At 39.8% G+C, this 26,669-nt stretch overlaps 1 protein-coding gene across 1 annotated transcript in view; it reads left to right on the top strand.

Moving 5' to 3' along the window:
- The window catches only part of TIAM2 (TIAM Rac1 associated GEF 2), a 139,917-nt gene that overhangs the window by 102,198 nt on the left and 11,050 nt on the right, over window positions 1-26,669 (top strand). Inside the window, exons 17-20 of the mRNA XM_083856087.1 lie at window positions 5,454-5,557; window positions 23,865-24,044; window positions 25,491-25,559; window positions 25,931-26,056. Of these exons, the coding sequence (XP_083712213.1) occupies window positions 5,454-5,557; window positions 23,865-24,044; window positions 25,491-25,559; window positions 25,931-26,056 (479 nt within the window). The remainder of the gene's footprint in view (window positions 1-5,453; window positions 5,558-23,864; window positions 24,045-25,490; window positions 25,560-25,930; window positions 26,057-26,669) is intronic.

Below are 26,669 nucleotides of genomic sequence, written 5' to 3'. Positions count from 1 at the left end.
ATTGCCGGATGGTTGATGTTGATGTTTTCCAGTTGATTTCCTTTGGATTCTTGGCTGGGATTGCAGCAGAGATTATTATTGTCTCACACATCTGCTAGACGATGAGTTTCCATTGTACCTCACTGCTCACAAACACATGAATAACTTCCACATTCACCACTTCTACGTGTATCACTGCATCAACATAGGAAGAAACATTCCCGTAGGCACACAGAGCTCTTGGATATGCTGCATGTGTTTGTTTTCCAACCAACTGTCCCATCTGTGTGCTCTGTGCCTGCTTTTAATTGAATGTTGAGCAGTGAGGGACATGACTTAAGAAGTATGTTTTCTCTCAGTTTTTAGTGGTTACATTATAACTTCTCTTGAATGATTGAGTCACTTACCTGCCTGCCAGGAAGACACAACATTGCAGGAGTAATGACATTCTTCGGTGATGCTGTTGGTAGCTAAAGGTGCTGAGTGTGTTCTTAATATTTGGTGGTTCTTTGGTAGAAACAAAGAAAAATGTTTAGTATGCATTTCATATGATGTGGTTTAAGCTTTTCACACAGAGGCACTCTTTCCCCCCAGTGCTTTTCTGGGAATCCTAGTATTTCATCTGCTGTTGCTACTATTGTTTGCAACAAGCTGATTGTATTGGGTTTGTGTGGCAAGTTTTTGGTAGCAGGGGTCTACAGGGGTGGCTTCTGTGAGAAGCTTCTAGATGCCTCCCAGTGCAAGCTGCCTCCAATATGGACTCACCACCGGCCAAGGCTGAGCCCATCAGCAGTGGTGGTAGCTCCTCTGGGATATTTAAGAAGGGGGAAAAAACCTGCATGCTTGCAGCTGGAGAGAGGAGTGAGAATATCTGAGAAAAACAACTCTGCAGACACCAAGGTCAGTGAAGAAGGAAGGGCTGGGACGTGCTCTGGGTGCTGGAGCAGAACTTGCAGCCCTTGGTGCAGACCATGGTGAGGCAGCTGTTCCACCACAGCCCACGGAGATCCATAGGAGAGCAGAGATCCACCTGCAGCCTGTGGAAGATCCGCAGCAGAGCAGATGGATGCTGGAAGGAGGCTCTGGCCCCATGGGAAACCCACACTGGAGCAGGCTTGCTGGCCAAATTTGTGACCCTGTGGGGGATCCAACCTGGAGCAGTTTGTTCCAGAAGGCCTGTGCCCTGTGTGAGGCACCCATGGTGGAGTAGTTAATGAAGAACTGCAGCCCATGGGAAGCAGTCATGCTGGGGAAGTTCAAGGAGGACTGTCTCTCATGGGATAACTCAACACTGGAGCATGGGAAGAGTGTGAGGAGTGCTCCCCGTAAGGAGGAAAGAGCAACAGAGACAGTGTGTGATGAACTGACCACAGTCCCCCATTCCCTTATGCCCTGTGCTGCTCAGAGGAAGGAGGGAGAGAAAATCAGGAACAAAGTTAAATCTGGAAAGAAAAGAGGCATGGGGAGATGTTTTTAACATTTGGGTTTATTTTTCATTATCTTACTCTGATTTGATTAGTACTTAAACTAATTTTTCCAAGTTGAGTCAATTTTGCCTGTGATCGTGGTTGGTGAATGATCTCTCCCTGTGCTTATCTCAACCCATGACTCTTTCATAATATTTCTCTTCCCTGCACTGCTGAGGAGGGGAGTGATTGAGCTGCTTTGGTGGACACCTGGTGTCTGGCTAGGGTCAACCCACCATGCTGACAGTATTTTCTTTTCTGGAGACACTCCTGTTTGCTAGACTGGAAAAAAGAATCGGCTTCAGAGATTCCTGTATCCCAGCTAGAAGAGGTAAACATTTCAACTCACCAAGCATGAGCATGTGTGTAAACAGGACAGGGAGGTGTTCTGCAGCAGAGAAAAAAATATGTTAAACAATTTAAACCATGTTTTGTTTAACTCATTATTATCAGTCCCATTTTTATTCTAGACATTTTTGTCACCACCATGTCAGTAGAATAAATCAAATGTACTCTTGTAATGGAGCTGTATAGGCAGATTTAGCCATGATACACTCACCATTTACTATGCTGGAAAGCCTCTCAAGCAACGTTTTCAATAAAATATTCAATTTTTTCTTAAAGTAGAGAGAAACATAATTCTAGTAACATCAGAGTTTTGGGTTTCGTGTTGTTTTATTTTGTTTTTAAATAATGATTTTAAAAAGCCTGGAAGTGCTCGTTTGACCTTCAATTTCAATGATTTTTAGGAACATATAGCTCCTTGCATACTTTTCCATCCTCATGGCCAGCAAAGAACCAGAATATTATATACTGGAACAAATTTTTATTTCCACAGTGATAGCATCTTCCTTAATTTTGTGAATATTCTGTACAGTTTTATTGCTAGTTTTAACTGAAAGAATAGTGGTTACCCAGCCTGTAAGAGAACACTTTCACATTACTATTTGTGAACATCTTTGATAAAATTAATTCTATTGTAGAACTAAATCCAAATTTGAATGTTTAAAGAAAATACATTTGGTAGAGTTTGACTTTTCTAGTCCCCTTCCACTTATCACTGGAAGTAGAAAGAATTTCAGTATTGAACTTTTTGCTTTTTGTTCATGTCCTTAAGCTTTGCATTTGTAATGACCCATTCTCTAGGGTAATACTACTTTTTTTTTTTTTTTTTTTTTTTTTTTTTTGAGGTGGGGGACTGGGGGGTGGGTTGAGCTACGCAGCTGATATTGGTGCATCTGTGCTTTTTGGGAATAGTCTGTAGGAGCAGATCCAAAGGAAGTCCCGTTCCATAGCAAAAGAAGGAAGAGGAGACAGGATGTGGATGCTAAACTGATCAACAACCCATACATCCTTCCTTCCTTTCTTTCTTGCCTCCCCATGTTAGTTCTGCATACAATGCAGGATGCAGTAGGATGTCCTTTTTTACCTTGGATTCTTTCCGTGTAACTTTTTTTAGGTTTTGCTATTTAAAATAACATCTACTGTTGCTTCTCCATAGTCAGCAACTCATTCTGCCAAAAGCAAATGCTATAGAAATGAGCAAGACTATATAAACCTACCTCTCACAGTCCTGTAGAATATAAAGGTAAAACAAAATGAGGGTGAAGGCAGGAAAAGATGGGTCATCTGGAAAAAGCAATACAATATTCTATTTGTCTACTTTAGGTGTTATTATCCTGATTTCTTTTGTTGTTTGCTGATTATTTTACCCTATTTTCCTCTTCCCACATTTATGCTCTCTTGTAATTGCTTTTGTAAGTTGGTTTTACTGCTTCATAAAGGACAAATATGTTTAACGGTCACTTTGTAAAATCAGGGAAACAGGTTTTTTTCTCACTAGCTAGCTACCTGAGATCAAACTCTGGATCCTTTATGCCTTTGCCAAATGTGTCTCAGGTACATGCTGGAGGGGAGAAGGGCATTAAAACCCAGAGGGCAAGTAAAAACAGCTCAGCTGGCAAACAATAGGAAATAATATCCTTGGCGTCACCTTACCGTGAAGAAAATGTTGTTAAAAGTCAATTTAGGTTTCTGGGGTTGGCTTGCCCAGGAGTGACAATGGTGGAAGTCAATAGGCATTCATGTGTACTCATATACAGAAGAGAGTCTCAAAATTACTTTAAAAGTCCAGAGGAGAGGGGAAAATTATTCAGGCTTGTTGGAGGGAGAGAGGTAAAAGCATAATAAAATAAGTAGACAAGACAGACTCTTTCTTAAGGTCTTAAAGATGACGGATGGCTGGAGTGGAGTTGTATAAAATGTGTTTTTTCTGTAAAAGTGATAATTCTTGGAGTATTGCATGTTACACAGGCTCTTACATATCAGGAACCACACCTGATTCTGAGAGGAGAAGGTAAAAAAGCCTGAGGGGAGAAAAGTGATGAGAACTTGTTTCTGCAAGGATAGGGAAATGAGAAAGTGGTCAAGTCTTTGGCATGTGGTTGGAAAATGTCAGCCTCCATGCTAAGCTTGACCTGAGCTCTTTAATAACATATAGAAAAACCCAAGTTGACATTGTGCTGAGTTATTTGCATGTCTTTCTCTGACTTGCCTCTGGAGTCTATCAGCCATGTTTTGTCTTACCAGCCAGGCTCCTTGTGGGTTGCAAGGTGCTCTTTTGGGCCTAAAATTCCCATTTTCCTCTGTGCTTCAGTTCATGTTGGTAAATTCTTTCTGAGAGGAGCTGGTTCTGCTCTGCATGGACAGGACAACAGCAACACCCAGGCACCTAAATTCTGTTGTCTTTTACAATTTCTTTATTGTAAGCTGTCATGATTTTATTGCAAGATGGGTGGTATTTTTTTTAATTACTATTTCAGTTGCTGGTGTCAGCGATTAAATAAGAATCTTACCTTTCCCTCAAAAATAAATCTCCAGCATTTGTAGATGTTGAGAAAGAGTTTGAAAAAGTGGTAATGTTGTGTGAATTATACTCTGGAGTCTTAAAGGCTAGGAAACAAAGCAACAAACTTTAACCTCCCTTTATTTTATTGCTGTTTTACTATCTGAGGTTGCTGAAAATCCTTTTTCCTTTTCCCTTCTTCTTTTCTTTGTTTTTTTTATTTGGTGGTTGGTTTATAAGTTTTAGCTACATGGATTGATAGTGCTGCAGATCGAAAATCACTTAATTTCTAGGGTTTTTAATTAGAATTTCCATGTGAACAGCTCTGCAGATTTTCAGCAGCCAATTGAGGAAATATAAAGAGAAAGAACATCATTTTTATATGAACACTCAGTGTTGCTGGACAACTCTTGAGTTTAAATGTAAATGTTACTGAAAGCTACAGTCTGTCAGTAACTAGAGCAGGGCAGTGCTGCCTCTGGTTTTTGTGTTGTGCCAGTTACTGTGTAGATGGATTCCAAACTTGAGAAAATTGGTAAACTATTTGCGAAAAGAAGGGATTGTGTCTGTATTCTGAATTACGGTGTTTGTTCCACAGCAAAATTCTCTTTTCCTCTTAAATCTTAAAAGGATTCAGGACTAAGTCATGTCGAACAATGGTGTGTTCATCCAAGGAGAACCGCTGAGTACATTTAATAATCTTCACTGATTGTCTCAGCACAGAGTATGCTGATTATAGATAGTGCTGCCTTCAAAAGCTTTCTGTTAGCAAGAGCGTTAGGTTTATTTTGGTAGATCAGATATGCACATTGCTTCTGACAGTCTCTGGTGTCCAGCCGCTGTTTGGAAAGCAGAGTTTCAAGGCGTAGTTGCTTCTTGCTTTGACCTCTCCCATTGTTTTCTGGGGGGTGGAGATGATTGCAAATTTTATATTTCTTTTGGGCATGGTACTTAGTGTCCTGGTCTAGCTGACATGTTGGTGTTAGGTCATAAGTTGGACTCAATGGTCTCAGAGATTTTTTCCAGCCTAATTGATTCTGTGATTCTCTCTTGCTGGTGTAATTGTACTAGACATTGAAAATGTTGCCAGGTGAGAGCAAATACTTTTCCTGTTTCTTTCCTATAACCCTCTAATTTATTTATGTGTTTTATTTCAAATGCAGACTTCAGTAATGTGCCTGATGTCACATCCAGTTTGAAAAGGAGCAGTACTGATGGCACTCTGGACCAAGTGCCACACAGGGAGAGGACTGATCCACCCTTCAGGGTAAGAAAATGCTTGACACAACAGTCCTTATGAACCAAAAGGCAGTGTTGTAGCATTAATGCTCCATATTTTGTTGGAAGGAATTTAACATATGGCATTAATTTGAAAAAAATTGTATGCATATTAGCTGTACTGGGTGTTCTAGTATCTTGAGGTCACCCTGACAGGTCAGCATCTTCAGCACAGCTGCTGCCTCTGCAGGAGCAGTGCGATGGGGGCAAATGGCAAGCAGGTGGAGACTTGTCAGATTCATTTTTCTGTGTGGCTTGAACCCAGTTCCTGGAGAGAACAGTAAAGCTGCTACAGCTTTCTAATTGATTCAGTTTGTTTTGTCTTCTCTTTTTGCTGATAGTTCCAGGGCTTGCTGTTAATACTGCAGTGACCATAGCAATACAATGTCAGTAGTTTTAAACTGGGCTACAGACTTGGAGAGGTGTGGTGTTTGAGAGACAGTGATTGCCACTCTCTAATTTGGAGACCCTCTATGTGTCTGCAATTTCTGTTTGACTTGGCTGCACTAATGGTTTTCCTTCTCTCAGCCTGGACTTTGGGGGCTGAGGCAGGAATGCCCAGAATTAGTGCCCACCTTCAAATGCACTGGTCTCTGAATAGCAGCTTTTGGTCCATTTTGCTCTGAATCAGGCAAATTGCAACCTGTGTCCAATTCAAGTGCACATTGTTTTGAACCTCTTAACTGCAACTGTGGGTAGTGTTTTTGTGTTGGTGGCCGTGATTTTACCTGGCATGCCATTCTGACAACAGAAGTGTGTTTTTAAATTCTGTTGATGAGTTGGTTGTATCTTCAAGCAAATTTGTGATAACGCTTGTGTTAGCACTCTTGCATAACAGGAATGACGTTAGATTTTTTATGGTTCTGGAATATATTACTGTCTTCTGCTAGGTTGTATGAAAAATTGGTAGAGATGAGACAGAATGTAAAAACTCAGAAGACTGGAATAGGGAAGATACATTGTGCCTCTAACCATACATACCGAGAGAAGCTGTTAATCTTACTTTATTAATTACTTTGCAACCTAGTTCAGTCTGTATAGGTGATTTTATTTCCCTAGAGAATAAGGAGAAGCCCAGTGATTGTGGGTCTTCAGCCCATTTCCTGCTGCACAAGGGGATTCTCACAGAGATGATCTCTATCCTGTGTAATGATTTCTTATGCTTCCCCAAAGTCTTTGCAACCAGACAAGAACAAACTGGATTTTCTCCCCTTAGGACACATTGTTCCTTTGAAAGGAGTATTGTGGATTTCTCTGCTCTGCTGTTTTAGGACTTCTGCCTGGCTTAGGGGTGGGGGATCTTTGTGGGAGCACAGCAGAGGTGACCCCAAGGCTTAGGATGCTTTGATGGCTGTTCCACCAGGCCAGGCTCCCCTGAGTACCTTGGGGTGCCCTGCTCACCTGGAGTATGCAGTGTCCCTTGTGCACTGTGTGGACATAAATGCTGACCTTCTGTCCTGCTGGAGGGGAGGAGATTCTGGGGCATCGGCTTTGCTTTAGCAGAACAACAAAGCCAGTCCTGATTGCCTGTGTCAAGTATACCAGGTGTCAGGAAATTAGGGAGAGTTCCAAGGACTTAAATACACAGAGAACAGTTATGTACATTAGTTGTTGCTTTTAATGCACTAAATTTGCTCCAATGCTCTAAATTACATGCTGCAATTAAAGCTCAGAAAAAGAGGGGAAAATGGACAGGTCTGCTCCCTGCCCTCCCTTCAGCCTCAAATTTGTCAAATTCAGCAGTTATTAAGGCTTTTGCATGATTTGCTGAAGTAATTGCCCATTCTGTATTGCAGTTCACTTCTTGAGCTGACATGCAGGTCTGCTAGTGTCATTTTAAAAATTATCTGAGGCTGTCCTGGTTTTGTAGGTACAAGGGTGGAAAACAGCCTGGCAATCAGAGGCAGTCTGACTTGGATTGCAGCTGTAAACGAGTCTGTGACAGCTCTACAATTTCTGCAAATGGCTTGTAATTGATTGCTGTCTTTCTGTTGGAGGGTGCCTATTACCGTCAGAGCTTTCTGTCTGACCCTTTTTATATCTCCAATAGATGTAGAAGTAAAGAAAACCCAAACCTAACACTTAAGTTCAGATGGTGTATATTGTATGTGCTTTTGTGATTATGTATAACAGGAATTAAAATGATTTCTGTTTTTACAGCTGTGATTTGGGACCGCTCACCAGATGAACAATAACTATTGCTAATAAAAGCTAGTTTGAGGAAATTGTGCAGCCTTGAAAAGCATAGCATCTGGATTTGGGGTTGTGGATTTTTTTTTCCCTTTGCCTTCTGTTTCCTGCATGTGCTGACTTGACCTCCCACGCCTGTGGACACCATTAGTGCAGTAGGCAAGTAGGCGATGCTGCAGAAGTATGGGGGAGAGGAGCTCTGTAAGCACAGCTCTGTGGAGGAGAGGCTGGTGGTGCTGAGGGGTTCTGAGCACAGCCTGGAACAACAGGCAGTTTGGGATTATTTCAGGGGAGACACAGCTAGAGATGCTCGTTTTCCACTTGACAGCAACTGTAGATGTGACTGTTTGGCTCTGAGGGAGCAGGCTCCTTTGAAGTTTGGTTGATTTTTGTCCCCTAACATGTAAGTAAATAAAAAACAGTCTTAAAGCTTTGGATTTAATGGTTGCATGTCTCATTTTTGGCTTTTGTGTTTCTTGTTCAGAGCATTTTCATTTGTCTGTTTTTCACTATTTTCTTCATCTCATGCCAAACTAAGGTTAGGCATCATCTTAACTGAAAGTACAGTGAGGCATTTCAGAAGTGCCTTGTAATCTCAAAGAAATAAGTCTTTCATTGTGTGTGTACTATATTCAAACATGCTTTCATTTAGTCAGTCATTCATGGACTTTTTTTCTTTGTAGACTGAGAAATGAATGCATTTAAGAGGGCAAGAGAGTTTTCATTCTGAAAATGGAAGCCCTTCCTTAAGTTATAAAATATTATTACAAATACATGGATATCAAGAATCATCAATTCCAGATGCACATTAGTTCTGACAGTTCTGTATTCTCTGGGATACCCTGTTTGTTCTTTAATACCTTTAACCTTATCTTCAATTTTATTTAACAGGGATAAATATTATACTTCAAACACATTGTGCTGCAGTACACTTTCAAAGTGTGTTAAAATACTGTTTATGTGGCAACAGCATGTTGTCCTTGCTCTTGGTTCTGGACTATGTGAATGTTCTGTTGACAGAAGAATATGTGACCTCAGAAAATCTGGGAATTGAGCATGCCTGTCAGTGTAATTAAGTTTAGCTGTGTTTAATCATTTTGAGAACTAATTGTCTGTGCTCCTGGTGCTCATTTAAATACTGGTATGTTGGCAGTTTCCAAGAATCAAGCTCTCTGTACATCAAAGTAGCATGAAGCTGAATGAACAAAATTTGCAAGTTTTCCTTTAGCTGCTTGTGATTTCTAATTGCAATATAGTTTGCACTATATTGGCTAGAAATGTTTTCTCTGGCCCACTGTTTGTTTTAAGATTAGGTTTAGTAGTCTGTTACCAATTGCTTATCTTTACTTTGTATTTTCAGTGTATTAAAAATAACCCTTTATGAAACATAGCTAGAGGGGGGCATTTTACCATCTAATTACCTATTATTTTAAAGTCTCTAGAAAGAGACCTGCTGTGATCTGACTTTTGGTTGCTCTGAATCTTTTGAGTGTCATCAGAGAGACACATTTCTGAAATCCTATTAAATTCTAACAGACATAAAGAAGTAACTTCATATAAATGCATGTGAGAAGGGGAAGATGTATTTTCACTTTAAGTATTTTACAGATCATAAGGAAAAACCTTAGGGTATACTCTCTGCAAATATTTCACATAACTCCATTATATCCTCAGCTGTATCTTAGAGGTCTTTAAGAAATTCAAGGAATGCAGTAAAAATAGCTAATGTGATGGCTTTTAATCATTATAGAAACAGTCAATGAATACAGAGTAGTTTTATGGTGGCATCTTCAAAAATTAACATTGCAGGTGCAGAAATGGAAGCTGCTGTGTGAGAAACTTTGAATGGTGACAAGAATTGGCTTTTTAAAGAATGGCCAACTGGTTTCATTTTGTAAGGCTTTGACATGCTGCTTTATTTCTTTCAAACAATGAAGCAAAATTGGTCCTGGGAATAAGTTGAATATAGAAACTTGGGGAAATTGCCTTTGCTGTTGCCTCTTGAAATAGTCACTTTACTCTCAGCAAGGGTTATTGATCATACACGAATGTGTATATATGAGGACAAATCTATCCCCATCACCTCGTAATAAAAAGAAGTAAAAAATTCTATACACTGCAGAGACAAAAACCATTTTTGTTTCCTTGAGAATACCATTCTTAATGCAATGAACAGAAGTTATGGTTAAAAATCCTAGAACACCTTTCCCTAGCTTGAGCTTATTTAGATTATCTCAACTGATTCATCTTTCCCTCCTGTTTGATGACCATATTCCCTCTTCCTTCATCTGATAAGGAAATGAGAATTTGTGGCAAGTTTGATCAGCAGAGTTCATGACACCTTTGGCAAACACAAATCTGCATCTCCTGCAGGAGGGAGCATTTTCATCTAATGCTTTCAGCTTTTCATGGGAATGAGGTCCAGGTCAATATGATGGCCCTACCTGAAATGCTCATTTTTACAGATATAGCGGACAAAAAGAAAGTAGAAAAAAGATGTCCTGTCCTTGTGTGTTTTAGACATCTTGTGTTTGGATGCTTCAGTTACCTATGTAATATCAAATCATCCTTCCAGTGCTTTTGAAGCTTGTGTGTTCTGTTTACTGTGATGCCAATTGTGGTCACTTTTTCACTTCCCAGTGCAGTGAGAAGTACATTTCCATGAAGTCGGCATGTCTAGGTCCATGGTGAGAAATCTGGTTTTTTGGTCTTCCTGCACGCAATGCCGCTTTTCCTGTTCAAGGAGCCAACGTGCACATATGCCTGATGTGGGCAACTGTTCAGGTTTTTTTGTAGCCCTTCTAATCAAAAGGATATGTGCAATTGAGCAGTTCATTTGCATATCTGATGGTGCCCAGGAGGTGTGAATGCAGAGAGAGGCTGGGTCAGAAAGCAAACCCATCTTCCAAGTTCTACATCATGCAGCTACCTTAGGTAGCTTCCCAAAACAGTGCTTTCAACAGATGCAAAATACATATGTTGGGATTTCAAAAAGGAAATTGCTCTATTAGCTGATTTCACTCAGCTATTTCTGTAATAAAAATCAGTGAGCATTGTAAAGAGTTGGCTGCCTTTTATGATTTTTGCCTCTTGTATATACAACATAGCCACTACTGAAGGGGTGGTTTTCATAAGTTGAAGAAATTAGTATTTTGTCTTCAAAATCTCTAAAGCTGATTTCAAAAGCCCTCCATTAGTAGTATGACCACAGCCATCAACTTCTTATGCAGAATAATTTAGGGGTAAAAATTAGGTACAATATACATTGCGGTCTAGGTTCAAACCTGGATGAGAAAAAATGTATCTCATTCCTGGTCCAAATGGTCAGTTGTTAAAGAAGAAAAGCATGGTTTGATTTTTGGGAAGAGGAAGGGGACAACTGTGGCAGTTGGCATAGAACAGCAGGAATGGAAAGTAGTTAGTAATCATTACTCATACTTTCAGTCCAATCCCAACAGAAAATTGATGCAATTGTTCAATGTTGGTGACAGAATGGTATCTTATCTTCCAGAAGAATGCAAGTGAGTGCTAGGAATGATGTATTCGTATGATTTATCACCTAGAAAACATTGTACATTGTGATCTGTAGCAGATGTGCTTTGAAGTAGATCAGGGCACTGTTATTCAAAACACACCCAACTGCTTTTTACTGCTACTGTCAGTAAATGTAATCTTATTTATTATATGGATCATATATGTTATATACAATATATGTGTTGTCGTTGATTTATTTATTTTGATCTGGTGATGACACTCATCACTCTCAGAGATGAGTATGGGATAATCAGTCTGACTGCGCATATAAGCAGTGTATGTGAAATAATTTTGTTAAGCAGATTGTAAAAATCAAAAATCTTGGAAAGGGAATGTTAGTACCAACCAAGTAAACACCAGTTGCTGAGCTCCATTTAAAGAAAACCAAGCAGAAATGACCAACAGAAGCTCAACAGAGCCCCAGACCCACTCCTTGCATGGAGGCAATTCCAGCTGAATGTCAGGATGGCTTCTCATTAGCTCTGTTTCGCATTGCCTGGGCAGTTCCACTTGCACAGCATGTCATTAATTGCAGGAGAGCTGCCTGCCTGAAGGTTTACTCAGCATCCAAAGGACATTAAGGATTTTTCCTTTATTTTATTAATGAAAACTTCTCTTTGGCAGTTGATGACATCCAAAAGCTTGGGGAGTAGTCTGCAATTAACATATATATATTTTTTTTTTTACTTTGTAGGAGGGGGATTAACAACATGGTACTCTCAAAATCATGTGTAGCCTCTGCAATCCAAGTGTCATTTCCTTCCAGATGTGACATGCATTTAGGGAATCTCAGAGCTAACATGGGAAAATAGCATGTTTCTCAGCAGTGGTTTCCTTGATTCATTTGTGCCTGGAGGGGACCATTCTGCACTAAAAGCATGACAAGCCTGTGGGGAGTTCTACTAATTATTGTGCTTCCCTTGCAGATAGCCCAGCCTATGGTGACCCTAAAAGAGCTGGTGGCTCCAGCAGTGTAAAGCTGCTGATGGACTCCTACTGTATTCCTGTGCCTTTTGAGAAGTGCATCAGTGAAACTGTAGCCCTTTAGAAGTTCATAAGAATTTTGCTACTTAATCTAGGTTTCAGTGTATTAATCTATTGCTCAGAGAAGGCACCAGAACTGGTAGACTATAGATTACAGAAGGCTTTTATTGTAAACCCACCAGTGAGTGCTACTGCCCAGTCCTGGATTTTACTTTGTTGTGTGAAACGATCCTGCAGTTCTGCATCCCCTATGGATGGCCCAAAATTCAAATGTAAGAGTTGCGAGTCTTTGCTAACACAGCGAAGGAGCTGCAAAACCACAAGGCTTAAAAGCATAGAAAATGTGAACCTGTAACCACGTCAGGCTGCAGTTGGAGACCTGCTTGCATAGTTACTTGGTAGGGAGACACAAGAATGGTAGAAAAGAAGACTGAAGGGTCTGCATAGGATATACAGTTCTTGCATGCAGAGATGTGACTTTGTGGTGCTTTGTTTTGTGCTATTACATTGAGGCCTGGGGCTTAGGGGAGGAGGGGTGTTTGTTATCTTTCCTCCAACTGAAGGAAACATCCTCTCAAAAGTACTGAGACAGCTTTTAGTGTAAAACATGCAGATGGTTTTGATCAGGAAAAGAAATTGTGTTGTGTTGATGCTTGCAAATGAAGGAAGCCAGTGGGAGATGACTTACAACACAGCTTTTCTTTGTAGTCATCTGGGAAAATCCATAAGGCTTACCTGCACATGAAAAGGGAAGCACATGACAGCAGCTCTGAATTGTTGCAACAGGATATGGTTAGCAGTGTCTCTGGAGATGCCTGTGACTTCACTGATGAAGGGCAGGAAGCTGCCTGGGAGCCCATCACCCTGCGCCTCCAAAAGCAACCCCGGTCACCTGCAGTGCAGGATATGACGGCAGTGTTTCATTTTGCAATGAAAGGCAGAGATATCTAATCACACTTCTGACAGACCTAGGGAACTGGGTTACCTCTCTGCCAGCTGCAGAATATTTGGTGGTTTGTTTGTTTTTTTAAAAAAAATCTGTTCAGTTTTGAGATACTGTTCAGTTACAGCGCTGACAGTAATATATGTGTTTTTTCCTTGCAATGCAAAAGCATCTAAACCCAATTTTAGTGCATGCCAAGGTATGTGATCTGGCCAGCAGTCACCCATAGCACACAAAGTCACTTTAAAGTTGTACAAAGTTTCAGTATAGGATTTCAGATAAATACACATCCCAGATACCATCATAACTTCATTGACAATTTGATTCCTATTTTGCTCTGTCAGGAACATGTAATGACAAAGGTAGACCTGAAATTCCAAAACTGAAAAATGTCTGCTACCTGCAGCAAATTCTGCAAAATAAAAGATAACAAAAAGGTACGTGAAAGAATGGAAGAGGCAGAAGAACTTAAAAAAAAAGAAAAAAAAAGAAAAAAAAGAAGTAAGGGGTCAGTTGAGTCAGATGCTAGGGGAGGTTCCACCAGATTTTCATGTTTTGTTACCTGTTGTTTCTTGTTAACATATTGTGAGCAGACATAGACATCCTCTCACATGGTGATTATTTCCTTCTGAGACAGTGGAATTCTGCTGTAGTGCTTAAACAAAGCCTTGCCAAAACCAGGGGAGAGGTTGGTGTAGCAAATCTATATTTGTCTTTACAGGGGGGTTACTGCGTCGTTTAACATTTGGAATGCAAAAGCTGGCTACTAACAAGAACAGATACGAGTTGCCTTCTCTGCCTCCAAAGGTGGCACACTGCAAAACTACATTGTGAAACATGAATGCAATTGCAAAGATAATGTCTCAGTGGTTGCTATAGTTTCTAATTCAGTACTTGAGAAAACTTTTTGCATTCAGCAGAAAACACTTTGAGTGAGAATGTTACAAACAATATTTAAGATGCTCGAAATTAGACTTAAAAACAAGAACTCATTTTACACATTTGGAATGCTAACTGATTTTTTTTTATCAGTGGAATTAAAGCAAGTCTTCACTGTGGTCAATTATGCTTTGAAAATACATTTTGACGGCATTTAAAAACCATGTTATTAGTAAAATAAGCATGACAGGAAAATATGCAGAAAAATTATCCACCCACAGTTATAAAAAGTAAAAAACAGACTCCCTCTAGATCAGTGTAGAGGTCTGGAGACAAGCTGTATTAATCCTGGGCTTATAATGCTTAGAGACCACTAACATTGCAGAGCTCCTGTTAGTGAAGAGTATGTAAGTACATGTATATTTATATATATATATATGTGCGTGTGTCTACATATGTATGTTGTATATATGAATTATGCTTCTGTGTCACCAGTGGTGTTACAAACTAGCCCACAAGTGCTCAGGATTGTCCTGCAGACAAGCCAAGGTTTCCTTTCATTTGAAGTGTACATGGACGGAGCAAAATTAGCCTTTTACCTTCATGCATTAAGGGCAAAAGCAGGATGGGAAATGAACTGGATGCAGATAAGCACACCTACACGTATCGGGACAATAGAGGGAAGCCTGTATTATGAAGGATGTCACTGTTATGGTAACTATCAAGGCTGGTGCCACTGAAATGGAAAGATGAAAAACAGATGTCGATAAAGGGAATGCGCATTTTTCAAAGTACACAGGAACAAACAACAGGGCTATGTCATTTTTCCAGTGATCTTAAAAATATTTCACAGTCATAGATTATTTCACTTGTTTTTGAAAAGTGCTTGAGTGCTGCTTGTGTGTTTCTAGAGAAAAGGAAAGGCTAAATGAAAAGCATTCATTCATTTGCTTTCCTTTAGTTTATGTTGTTCCCCTTTTTGATTTGTCCAAGTCCCTCAATAGGAGATGGAAAGATTACTGAAACATAATTGTCTTTTTTTCTAATGAATACACATTCAATAAAAGCTGTTAATTGGTAACATATTTTAGCTGGCATATGGCTAGCTAATAATGCAGGCTTAATTAGCAAATCTGGGGAAGAATAACTTCCTAATATGGAATTAAAAAGGCTTGTCATTGTTTTTCATCAAGATTGACGATATTGCTTGGACCTGAAATTTAGCAGCCTTTTTTTTTTTCTCAGTCCCAGTGGATGAGCTGTGTTTTTACATGTATCTGTTAGAAAAACAGAGCTTTAAAGTGCCATGACTATTGCAGATAGGAAACAAAGAAACAGTAGCTCTGCAGAAAGTATGGTTATACTCTTAATACACCTGGATCTGGTGACCTGGCCTGTGTTATTTTTAAAATGCCTTATGCAAGATGGTAAACTTTTGATTTCCACAAACTATTTAATTAATTTTGTTTCTTATCTTCAGACTTGCTTTGTGGATCCCTAGGATCTGTGGACTACTGCAGCGGCAACCACTAATGGTGGATAAGAACAGTAGCCTTGTACATGCTGCACAGTAATCTACAAATTTGGATTTTTAAACCAGACTGTACATCCAATGAAAAACAAAATGTTACGGAGCAGACAAAACTTCTCTTGCTCCTTCAAGACCATTACCTCAATTTTCTATTTACAGTCTTTCCCCCCCCAGTGAACCTGACATGTCTCCAAGAGAAAGAAAGGGCACAGTCCATCCACTAAGTTCCTGCTGCCGTGGTGTGTTCTGCATGTCTTATCAGCAGCATGTTGTTTCAGGACTCCAGCATCATTTTTCCTCTGATAGGCAGCCTCTCAGTCACTGAGCTGTACAGTTTGGCAAATGCTGAGCTGTCAAGTTGTGCTAATGATTTGGAAAGAGATGGATGTAAGTTTAATTGCAGTAATTAAATGAGAAAGCTGTGTTATTCCCTTGCTTGTATGAAGGTGAACATCCTTGAAACCTTAGAAGCAGTGCACTCATAACCAAGGATATAGATATCAGGCTTGGTGCATCATTTGGGTTCAAGAGAAGGGTTTGCTAGGGAGCAATAGGTGAGGCCAAGGGCAGTGTTGAATGGAGCCTTATAGCTCAACTTCATTGCACTGTAGGGGTGCTGTGATAGGAGCAACATGGGAGTTGCTGTGTTTTATTATGCCACTGGTGTAGTTCTCCTTCTATTAATGAATTGCTTGTCACTCTTTTATCTCTTCAGTTCAGTGTTGTCATGTCCTATAATGTTTTATTTAAAGCTGCATTGTTCTTAGGGTAATCTATCTGTAGACCCAAATGGTTTTGTGTAAATATGTCAACATCAGAACTCTTACTTTCAAGCCTGAATTTATTGCTGAGCTCATTTTAAATTTCTTTTTATTGATGTAATTATGGCTAAAAAGTTCAAACAAAGGACAAGCATAATTATATAAAGAAATCATCCAGAGAGCTGCCTATTTGTTTTTCATTTTATCATTGTAAAAGCATTTTTATGCCACAACATTTAGCAGCATATACCCTTGACAGAGCATCAGTGTTATTGATAAATCATGCTGACCTTCAGGGCAGTCACCACCCTTTAGATATTTTTAGGTATTTGGCTAACTTTCTCAAAGCACCTGATGTTTTGTTTATGCAGTAAATTTCACAGGCAGGGAGGCAGGTATATTTCTGGGGAGATCAAACTCATCTTCCTTTGTCATAACTGAACTTTGTCCTGTACTCACCACATCAAGCTATTTATAAAAAAATCTTCTCATTTAGCATCCTTTTCCTTCATTTGTAGCAATAAAGGGAGGCATGGCAGGTCTGTCTGTACTCTCATACACTGCTTAGCCTCCTTGCACTGCGATGTTGTCAGCGTCTCTGATTTTGGGTAATCGGCACGAAACAGAAACTTGTGCAGCTGAGCTCATAGGGAAGGTGTGTTTGTGGGGGATCACAACACCCGTGGCTTCCTTCCGAGGGCCCTTTTCCTTCAGTGAAGTTTGTGTTCACGAGCCACAATGCCCGCCTTCAGGAGGAGTAAAGCCAGAGCTAAGAGTTTAGCGCTGGCTCGCAAAACCCAGCAGCAGGCAGCGGCAGCTCGCGGCTCCCTGCACAGGATGCTCTCTGTGGTGAGTTCTGCAGCGGCGTGGCTTCAGCTGGGGGTGCTGCTTAACCAGGCTGGGGTGATGGGGCTGCAGCAGCATCCCAGCTGCCTGTACCTGATAAATAACGACTGTCCCAGCATTAGTAATGAAATCATGCATTCTGGCAATGTGTAGTTGGTGGCTGAGTTTGTGCCAGTACTCTGCATGGGAAAAGGTTTGGGGGTTCTGAAGTTTGGGGGAGGGAAAGGTGGGTTGGTTGCCTGCAGTATTTGCTGCTCAAGCAAATTGTTATTTCTTGCGTCTCTCAAAGAGAGGACTAAGTAAGATCCATATTTTGACAAGAAGTGGGAAGGTTTTAAAAAAATTCCTCGTGGAAATAACTGCAGCATGAATATTTTAACTGTTTCTCTGTTGTTTCACAGTTAAGTTAGTATTGTGGAAATAGGGAGGGAAAAAATATGTTCTATAATCAAGGTAAAGCGGGTAAAATGTAAGAAGGCTGTATATATATATATTACACAAGTGGCAGAAAAATAACATGAGCCTCCTGCATTAAAATTGACAATATCAGAATAAGGACTTGGGGTAGAAGGGACTGACAGTTTTTTACTAAATCAGGGATTGGGAAAATTTTTATTGTGTGCTTTGATGTTGCCTCATAAGACTCTTCTTTTTGTGATCTGGACTGTCAGGGTTCCTCTTTTTGTTTTCCTTATTCTCTCATCTTTACATTTTGTAGAGGCAGGATTTAATGTCCTGTGATGGAAATCACTTCTGTTTTGCTTTTGACTTTGGTATGAGTTGGGTTAGATGGCTCTGGAGGCTGATTGTAGAGAAAATGAGCACAGCACCTATAAATTCAGTGGTTGTTCCTTGTCCTGGAGACCTGGTCAATGCAGACTCAAGGCCCAGGTCCCTGCTGCATGACTTGGTTTATTACAAGAGTTTCAGTCAAGTACCTCATTCAGCACTGATTGTTCTTCTGTACTCAAAAAGAATGATGGGCATCTCTCTGTGTGGCAAGTGGAGGGAAGATTTGCCACCATGCAAATATCAGTGGCTCAGGCACCACCGCAGGTGGGTTGCATCTCAGCTGTTGTACACATCTGTATGTTCAGCCTTCTTTCAAGCCTCACCCTGTGCTCTCTGGAAAGAATTACTAGGTCAGCAGCCCCTCCCTCTTCTTATAGTACTTGTGATAATTCTAAATGAGTTTGGTGACCTCTAATTCTCTTAACAGGCTGATTTGCTAATGTAAATCTCTCTGAAATTGGGAAATTCTAACTCAAAGACAAAAGTTCCTTGTTAATCCCTTGCCTTTTGTATAATCTGGTAGTGTCTAGCAGACCACCTTCTCATCCTGTGGTGCAGAGGATTTGCTTCTCCCTCCTTGAAACATAACTCTAACTAGGTTTCGCTCATCGCTATGAAGGTTCTGAGTGGACACTGAAAAAAAAATGCCCTTCTTTTAGCAAAGTTTTAAGTATTTTTATTAAGAGACGGAGTGAAACAAAGCAGACCCCTAGAATTTTATTGTCAGCCAGGAACAAGTTCATTTTGAGTGGCCCTAAAGTTGGGAAGAGAAGGAGCAGAAGATAAATAATGACTGAGGCTACTGCTTTGGTTTAGCTTCTTCAGCCAAAAGCTGAGCAGCACTTTTGACCCAGACATCTATGGTGAAAATGCCACAAAGTATTTTTCAGTAAAGCTGTGCTGGCATTTTTCAGTTTTCATGAACAAATTAGAGGAATGAAGTAATATACTGGTGGCTAACATAAAGCAACTTTTTTCCCCCGTAGTCTTTAAGGAAGCTAAAGCCTGCAACTTTCTAGCTTTTTATGTTGCTTGGTTACAAAGTACTTCCCAGTCTGAAGAGATGCCAGAGATGCCCATAGAATGATGCATCCACAAAAAAATTGGCGAATGTCAGGGCTACCTTTGTCCTGGAGAGAAACACTTTCTATGGCAAAGTAAAAGGGATGGACTTCTCCAAGCGCTTTCCTTTTACACAGAGCAAGGGATGTAAAGGTGTCTCAGGCTAGTTGTTCATTGCTCAAAATTCCATGTAATTGTATTTCTTCTGCTGACTGGTGCATTCAGTCTTCCTGGAAATGCATACATCAGATAGAGCTGACATGTTAGCTGTTCATTTTTGGAGGGCAAAAGTCTAATCTATTTCTGCAGGATGTTTCTGAGCATGTTTCCTCTTAGGGTAGGGAGTTCAAAGGATTGGTGATCCAGCCTATAGATGTGGTCTGTGTCCTGCACAAGGATACTGAGTCCTGAGCACTTTTCAAAGGACATGCATAGCTTTCACTTCACCAAGCACTCTTTCTTAAGTTGTGTAGAATTTTCTAAGTCTGCTAAAATACTCTTTTCTATCACTGGTGGAATACGTGATACGTGTAAATGAGAGTAAAGTAAACAGCAGCATGCAGAGACCCTGTAACACTAATTGACCTTGTGCAGCATTTATGCTCAGTCAGTGTAATTCAGTAGAAAGTCACAGGATAGCCATGAAATCATTGTGGTAGTTCTTAACCACTGCTGATTAATGTCTTCTGGTCCCTCACTGATTAATTTTATAGGGTTTTGTTACTCTGGTGGGAATAGCACAGCCTCAAATGATGATATGCTTGTCTGCAAGGAGCAAGGAAAATCTGTAAGACATCCTTGTAAGAGTATCTTTTTGCTCATTTTAGGGGAATAATCTGTAATATTTCTTATCACAACTTTATAGAAAATAGAATGTGCTGCATCTCCATCTGACAAGCTGAGCACACTGTGGTTGTTGACTGGGTCAAGGTGACATCTCTGTGGGCTGGAGCTTTCCCTTCAAAGGTTACTTTGAGCAGTCCACATTCACAGAGAATATTCCTTGCAAAAGGATGTGGAACCTTAAATCTAGGTCTCAAACACGCAGGGATGAAAGAAATGGTTTCTCCAGGCTACTTGTACACATCCTTCTGGTTTCTAAGAGGCCAAGCGAGTAACGGGTAGGAGGTTGCTTCCCCTGACTGGTAGATCTGTAGAGCAGTTTATACATCTTGGAAAATTTTGAATATGGCCAATAAACCTGCACACTGCTCTTAGCTTCCTTCTCCCTGAAATATAGGTATATGTGGGGGATTTTTTTTCCTTTAAGCCATGCATAAACTCTATTTTTCTTTCCCACCTCTAGCACTGTTAGTCTAATTTTTTTGATATTTAGCCTTATCTGTCTGCAGTTCAGTGCCAAAGGCAAGCTGAAGCTGCTTGTTGTTCCCTGTATGTGTTGCTGAAAGCGGCATACATAAGCTCAAGTAATGGATTTTGGAGGAAGTTTGCTGCTTCCATTGTAGGTTCTCCTCAGCTTTTATCTGTTCCCAGCTACCTTGTAGCCCTGTCTGTAGTCATTTATCTGGACTTCTCTTTTTTACTGATTTAAGTGTTTTTATTCTGATAAGCTGCACACTATAAATGTTGGCATAAGCCATTTTTATTTACTGCTTACTAAATACAAACAGTCTTGGTCTTCCACAAATAAAATCAGCTGTGTGCTTGAGGAATTTTCAGTTTTATCTGAGAGTCCTATCTGCCTGTATTAATCATTGCAATGTCAAGATCAGAGCAAATTCAGGGTTAATTCCCTCCTTAATTCAAGATAGCGGAGGATGTGCATAATATTAAGAGGAGGTTCCTTTTGAGATTTCTTGGCTTAAGGGCACTGGACTACCAAGTTTTGATTTGACATCCAGAGTGCCAGCTGGCTTTGAAATTCCAGCTGCAGGGCAATCCCAAATAGAGGGCAGAGGCTGAACCTCTGCTGTGAATACATGCCAGATGTAAAAGAGGTGGTCCTAGGGGTTGTCACTACAGACTCTCTAGAAAGGATCTCTTTCAAACAGTTTAAAAGAGCAGGAAATTGTTTAGTGTCAGAGGCAGAAAGTAGCATCCAGAACACTAGGGAAAAAGGGTAGAGATCCTGACCTGAGTGGTAAGAGAGTTTTGGGAAGAAACACGGAGGAAGAGTTGTTTTATGCTTCTCTACTTGCTTGCTTGTTGCTCTGTTCTCATGTATACTAGTCTCCTTGTCAACAACTAGTAGTTCTACTGGCAAAATAGATTCCTTCATCTCCTGTGGTTTATGCAATGTGTATGAGTGAATGTGAAACATTTTTGTCCTGTGATCAAGTAGCATTTCATGCTTGCTTTGACCCAAGTGTAAATACCACAGTGGGTACAAGGATATTCTGTGGTCTGGAAGACTCTTCCCTCTTGTAAAGGGAAGGACACACAGCAGCAAGACTTAAGGAAAAGATAAGATTCTGTGAGCAGGGAGGTCAAGGGCAATATTTTTAATACCAAATTTGCAAACATATCCAGTAACATAACAAAGTTTATAAAAACAAGTGCTTGTCGGCAGTACCTGAGAGGTAATACTGTGCCTTGGGCTTAGGCCAGCTCTGCAGATCAATTTCTGACAGCAAAATTATATTGCTTAGGTGATCAAAAAGTATTTATGTTGAAGACTATCATCTATTTCCATATGCTTTCCCATACAGTGATTCTCAGTGACAGATGCAGCACTGACCCCAAAACTCAAGGGGATGTAGAAATAGCACATTCCCCAATGCCTGCCTGCTCTATATGCAAAGATGGTTGAGGAGGAATAGAGGACTTCTAACTCTTCCCTGTAAAACTGCCTGATGATGATGCTTGTGACTTGTTTTCAATAGGCTGCCTTGCATCCTTGATCCTCGTGTCCTTGACCAGTCATCAGGCTGGTGTAAATCAAGCTGTTCATGTGCACCTTGAGCTGTAGAGAGTGTAAAATCTGAAACATTCTGATATAAATACAAACCTTTCTGACATCAGAAACAAAGAAAACAAAACTGAAGTGCTTTGGCATTCAGTTGTTTAGAAGCTGCTTTAAAATAACCCACATACACACACACACACACACCTCACTTCCTAAACTGTTTGTTTGCAAACCACTAATTAATGTCAATGTCACAGACTGACTACAATTTTTAAATTTATTCGATCAATGTGGAGCTGTAATTCTAATAAACACCATTCAATTCATATTGCATTTTTGGGGGCCTAGTAAGTGTTGAGAATACTAAATGTATCTAAATTTCATAGTCCTGCAAGCTGTCATTATACTGTATTATGAAGATAGTTGCACATATAAATTTTTTTTTTTTTAGAGTGGTGCTATTTTTCAAAACTGGGAGCTGGGAAACTACAGAGTGATATGGACTACATGGCAAATATCTGACATTTTAATATTTATTTTCATCAAATAGGAGTTTTATCACAGGAATGGTTGACTTTAAATATTGCTAGTCCATTTAGCCTCCACTTTCCTGAAAGACTTTGTATAGCTGAGTTCATTTTCAAATTAACTTTTGCATTTGTTCATTAATTTATGCATTTGGCCTAGTATGTTGGTGAACCAAGGTACACAGGTAAACAGCGGTGAATCAGGACACTCAAAAAGGATGACTTGAAACAGCTTGTGGAATAAAGTACAAATTAAGACAGTTTTGAAATACACTCATGTCCTGATATCACTGAAAAAAGACTTACACATGAAATAAGGCAGCCTTCATGTAGTCCTCATTTGAACGCACTTGCTAAATAGCAAGGTGATAAATGGCACAGCTTATGCAACTGTCCAGTTTCTGCAAGTCTCTGAATGACAGAAGCACTAAAAAAGAATTGTTTCACGTCATACAAAGATGTGGATACCAAATGCTGTTAACGTAGAATTGGGTAATGGTAGTGATGTTTAACTTTCAGGGAAACACCATTAAAGAAAGAGAACAGTGGAATAATTTCAAATTAAGCACTGAAAATTATGGTCTGCAAAAGTTGCTCTTGGATATTAATTGTGGTCATCCAGGAGCAAATTACATAACTATTTAATGGTGTCAGAAATATCTCATCTTCCATCTTTGCATTACAAGATTAGCTGATGTTCTATCTTCAGTTCCTACCTTGTTTGAAAATTTTCTGGGTTTTTTAATTCTGTTTTTAATCATTTTTCTAAAGAATCTCAAATATTTAGTTTTCCATTTACCTTGTTTGAAAAAAAAAAGATCCTGATATGTAGTTGTATCCTTGAAGAGAAAACATCTGACCATCTTTTAACACCCTGAGATACTGGAATCTTAACCCTCAGCTCCATATCTTGTTGTTTAAAAAGCAGCAACAAAACATACAACACAATATAGGTAGCAGATGAAATATAAAAGAATTATTCTGGATGCTTATAAGAGCTAATTCTTCAATTTCGATGCAGTGAGTGTTGCAAAATAAGAGAAGTGGAGAACAGTGTGGTGCTAGTGTCATAAGAATCAAAGTATATGATATAGCCTAGTGCTCTCTCATCTTTTGCACTCCATGAGTTTGTATCTGAAGACTGAAAATAATTTGTGCTGGAAAATCACTAGCAATTTTAAATTCTTTTTACTGCTCTGATCTTGTTCTGCTACAAATTAAAGCTGTTCAAAGCTTTCAAGATGCACATCTGACAGAAAGCACTGGCATGCTCTGGCCCCTGAATTTGGAACAGGAGCAAAATTGGAGGAATTTAGAAATAATTGTAGTACAACTTGTATTCTAAAACATCATTGCTTGTCTGTTTCTTCTCACTTAACAGAGCGCAGAACAGATCAGTGCGTTGTGCCGAAACTTCCAAGAAGTCCAAGCAAGCAATATGGAAGGACAGAAGGACAACCAGGATCCACCTCCACGACCACTGGCTCGCCACCTTTCGGATGCAGATAGACTGAGGAAAGTCATCCAAGAACTTATGGACACTGAGAAATCTTATGTCAAGGTAAAAAAAAAAAAAGCACAGCTCATTTGTTTTTGAGGCTGACCGTGACTTGTGGACAGTCTTAACATATTTTGATCTTATCTTTATACAACTAACCTTCCCCAAGAGCTGCAACCTACAAAGTCTCCTTATCTAATTGTTCCTGTTGTTTCTGGCAGACTTGCTCCTCTAGCTGAGGCTGTAGGATTTGATGTAGTAGCATTAGTTGTAGTCAATTTGTAGTTGTATTGGAGAGTGGTTGTTGGTGGGGAGAAGATACCAAGCAAAAACAGTTTTCCAGGGGATGTCTCCCCAGTTTTCAAGATAAAAATAAATCTGGTACAGTCAGTACAGAACAGAACAATCTCCTAAAAATGAGTATGTGAAAGAGTGCATGATTGTTTTTGAACCAGGAAAGCTACAAGGCACAACTCCAGTGGGTTGTAGCATGACACGGAAGTTCATTCTCTTCTGACTGATAAGCCTGCAAATTTGTTTGATGTATGTCTCTTCATTTTATGAACTCTAAAATCATGTGACTGGATGCCAAAGGAATCGTGAAAACACTGATTTCATTAATCTCCAGCACGAAGGCATCATCTCCTTTTCTGGATCTCAAAATATGTATTTACATGTGTCAGTACTTGCTGCAATAACGTTTGTGGAAGAGAAAGCACTGTATCCACAATGTACTAACACAACCATAAGCTGGGCCCTCATTTATGTCCACCTGATGTATCTTTTAGGGGAATTGCTTGAACAAAGTATGACCATGGAGGCCACTGATATACGTGAAATTTTGCATCAGGAAAAATCCTGGCAAGTTGCAATACTTGTTACTGCATTTTTAGGGAGCTGCTCATTATTCCTTCTACATGGAATTTCTGGTGTGTCTCTTCCCAGGGTCAGAGAGCCCTGTAGTGGGCCCCAGCCCTGCTGTCATGCTTTGGTGTGGGGTAGTAAGTCTTCAAAAATGGCATTAATTTTTTGAAGAAGTGACTGAAAAAGCCCTTGATCACACCTACCTGACAACATAACTGAACACTTTAATAACTTATAGGGTTTTAAAATGCTATTTGTCGGTCTGGATATTACTACAAATGATTTGAATAAGTGGCTATTTATACAGTTTATTTAACATACATAATTAAAACATTTGATGCTGTTCATATGGATGGACTCATTTGAATATAATCATCTGTAACAATTCTTCCTCATGCTAGGCTAAAATATAATTTGTTATAATCAAGTTGTAAAGCTTTAAGGATGAAACAAAACCATTACACTGAAATCAGTTTGCCTCTAATTAGCAGTAACTTCAGTGCTAACAACATGCAGGCTATTTTGTTATTGAAAAGGAATTGTATCTTTAGTTCATTCCCCAAACTTACCCCTATCTCAGGGTTGTCACATAAAGAATAGTTTCCAAATGGTACAGAAAAAGTGAACAAAAATTCTTTTTTGCAGGACTTGAGCTGCCTCTTCGAGCTATACTTGGAGCCCCTTCAAAAAGAAACCTTCCTTACTCAGGATGAGGTGAGGGAATATCTGAACAAAGGTCCTTGTCATTCTTTTATGGGTTAAGACCTTGGCACTTGGGTTTTTCATTGCCAAGAGCATGACTGAAAAAGCAAATGACAAAGATGTAAATAGGAATGACACCAGTCAGTGTCCTTCTCTCTGGTGTGTGCATCACTTCCTTTTCTTAAAGGGTAATTGTTCTTCTGAATTAACTGCTGAGAAATCTTCACTTTTTGAATGGATTGTTTATAAAACCTGTTTGAAAAGTATTAACAAAGACATTTCTTGGCAATCTCTCTGTGTGTTATATCTCCTTAGTCCAGTTTTCAAAGGACAACTTTTAGGTCCATGGAGTGCTGTACTTCATAACCTGATGTTTTTCACAGATGGAGTCCTTGTTTGGCAGCCTGCCAGAAATGCTGGATTTCCAGAAGGTGTTTTTGGAGACACTTGAAGATGGGATATCTTCTTCCTCAGATTTTAATACATTGGAAACACCATCTCAGTTCCGGGTAAGTATTTCATCATTTCGTATTTTGTAGTGTGCCTGCAAATGTTTGTGAAAATCTGGCTTTAAGAAGTTTCTGGTTCTAAGATGTTTCGTAGGGTTGCTTTTATGTTTGAAGCTTTACTTTGGATTACAGAGTTCTATTCAGCAATGAAAGATAAGTGCTATTTTTCATGGTCTTATCTTCCTCCCCATGGCAAAAGTTGCAACACGGGAAAAGGCAGAGTAGACTTGGAGTACACCATAAACTGGCAGTGTTTGTGAGGCAGAACTCCTTTGTGTTTATTGTCACTGTGCTGAATTCTGCCCTGCCTGTGCTTCTCCCTGCTGTGCCCACCTAACCCCCAACAGACTGGGAGCTTTTCTTGTTAAATGCCACAGGAATTTCCCATCTTGTGAGCTCCAAGAAGCAGGCCTGTGAAGTGTAAATGGCTGTAGCACCACTCAGTACCTGCCCTGACTGGAGGACATAGATTCCCTGGCAATGGAGTCACTGCCTCAGGACTGACTGCAACTGATGGCAGGTCTTCTGAACACTTGCTGCATTTTGTGGAGCAAACACTGATTTAAAAAGGGGAGAGGGCTGCTTTCCTCCTCTCTCACTACTCCTCTTGCTT

Source organism: Zosterops lateralis (genome assembly GCF_965231275.1).
Source record: "Zosterops lateralis genome assembly, chromosome: 3".
Lineage (NCBI taxonomy): Eukaryota > Metazoa > Chordata > Aves > Passeriformes > Zosteropidae > Zosterops > Zosterops lateralis.
This window is presented reverse-complemented; position numbering and strand designations above follow the sequence as displayed.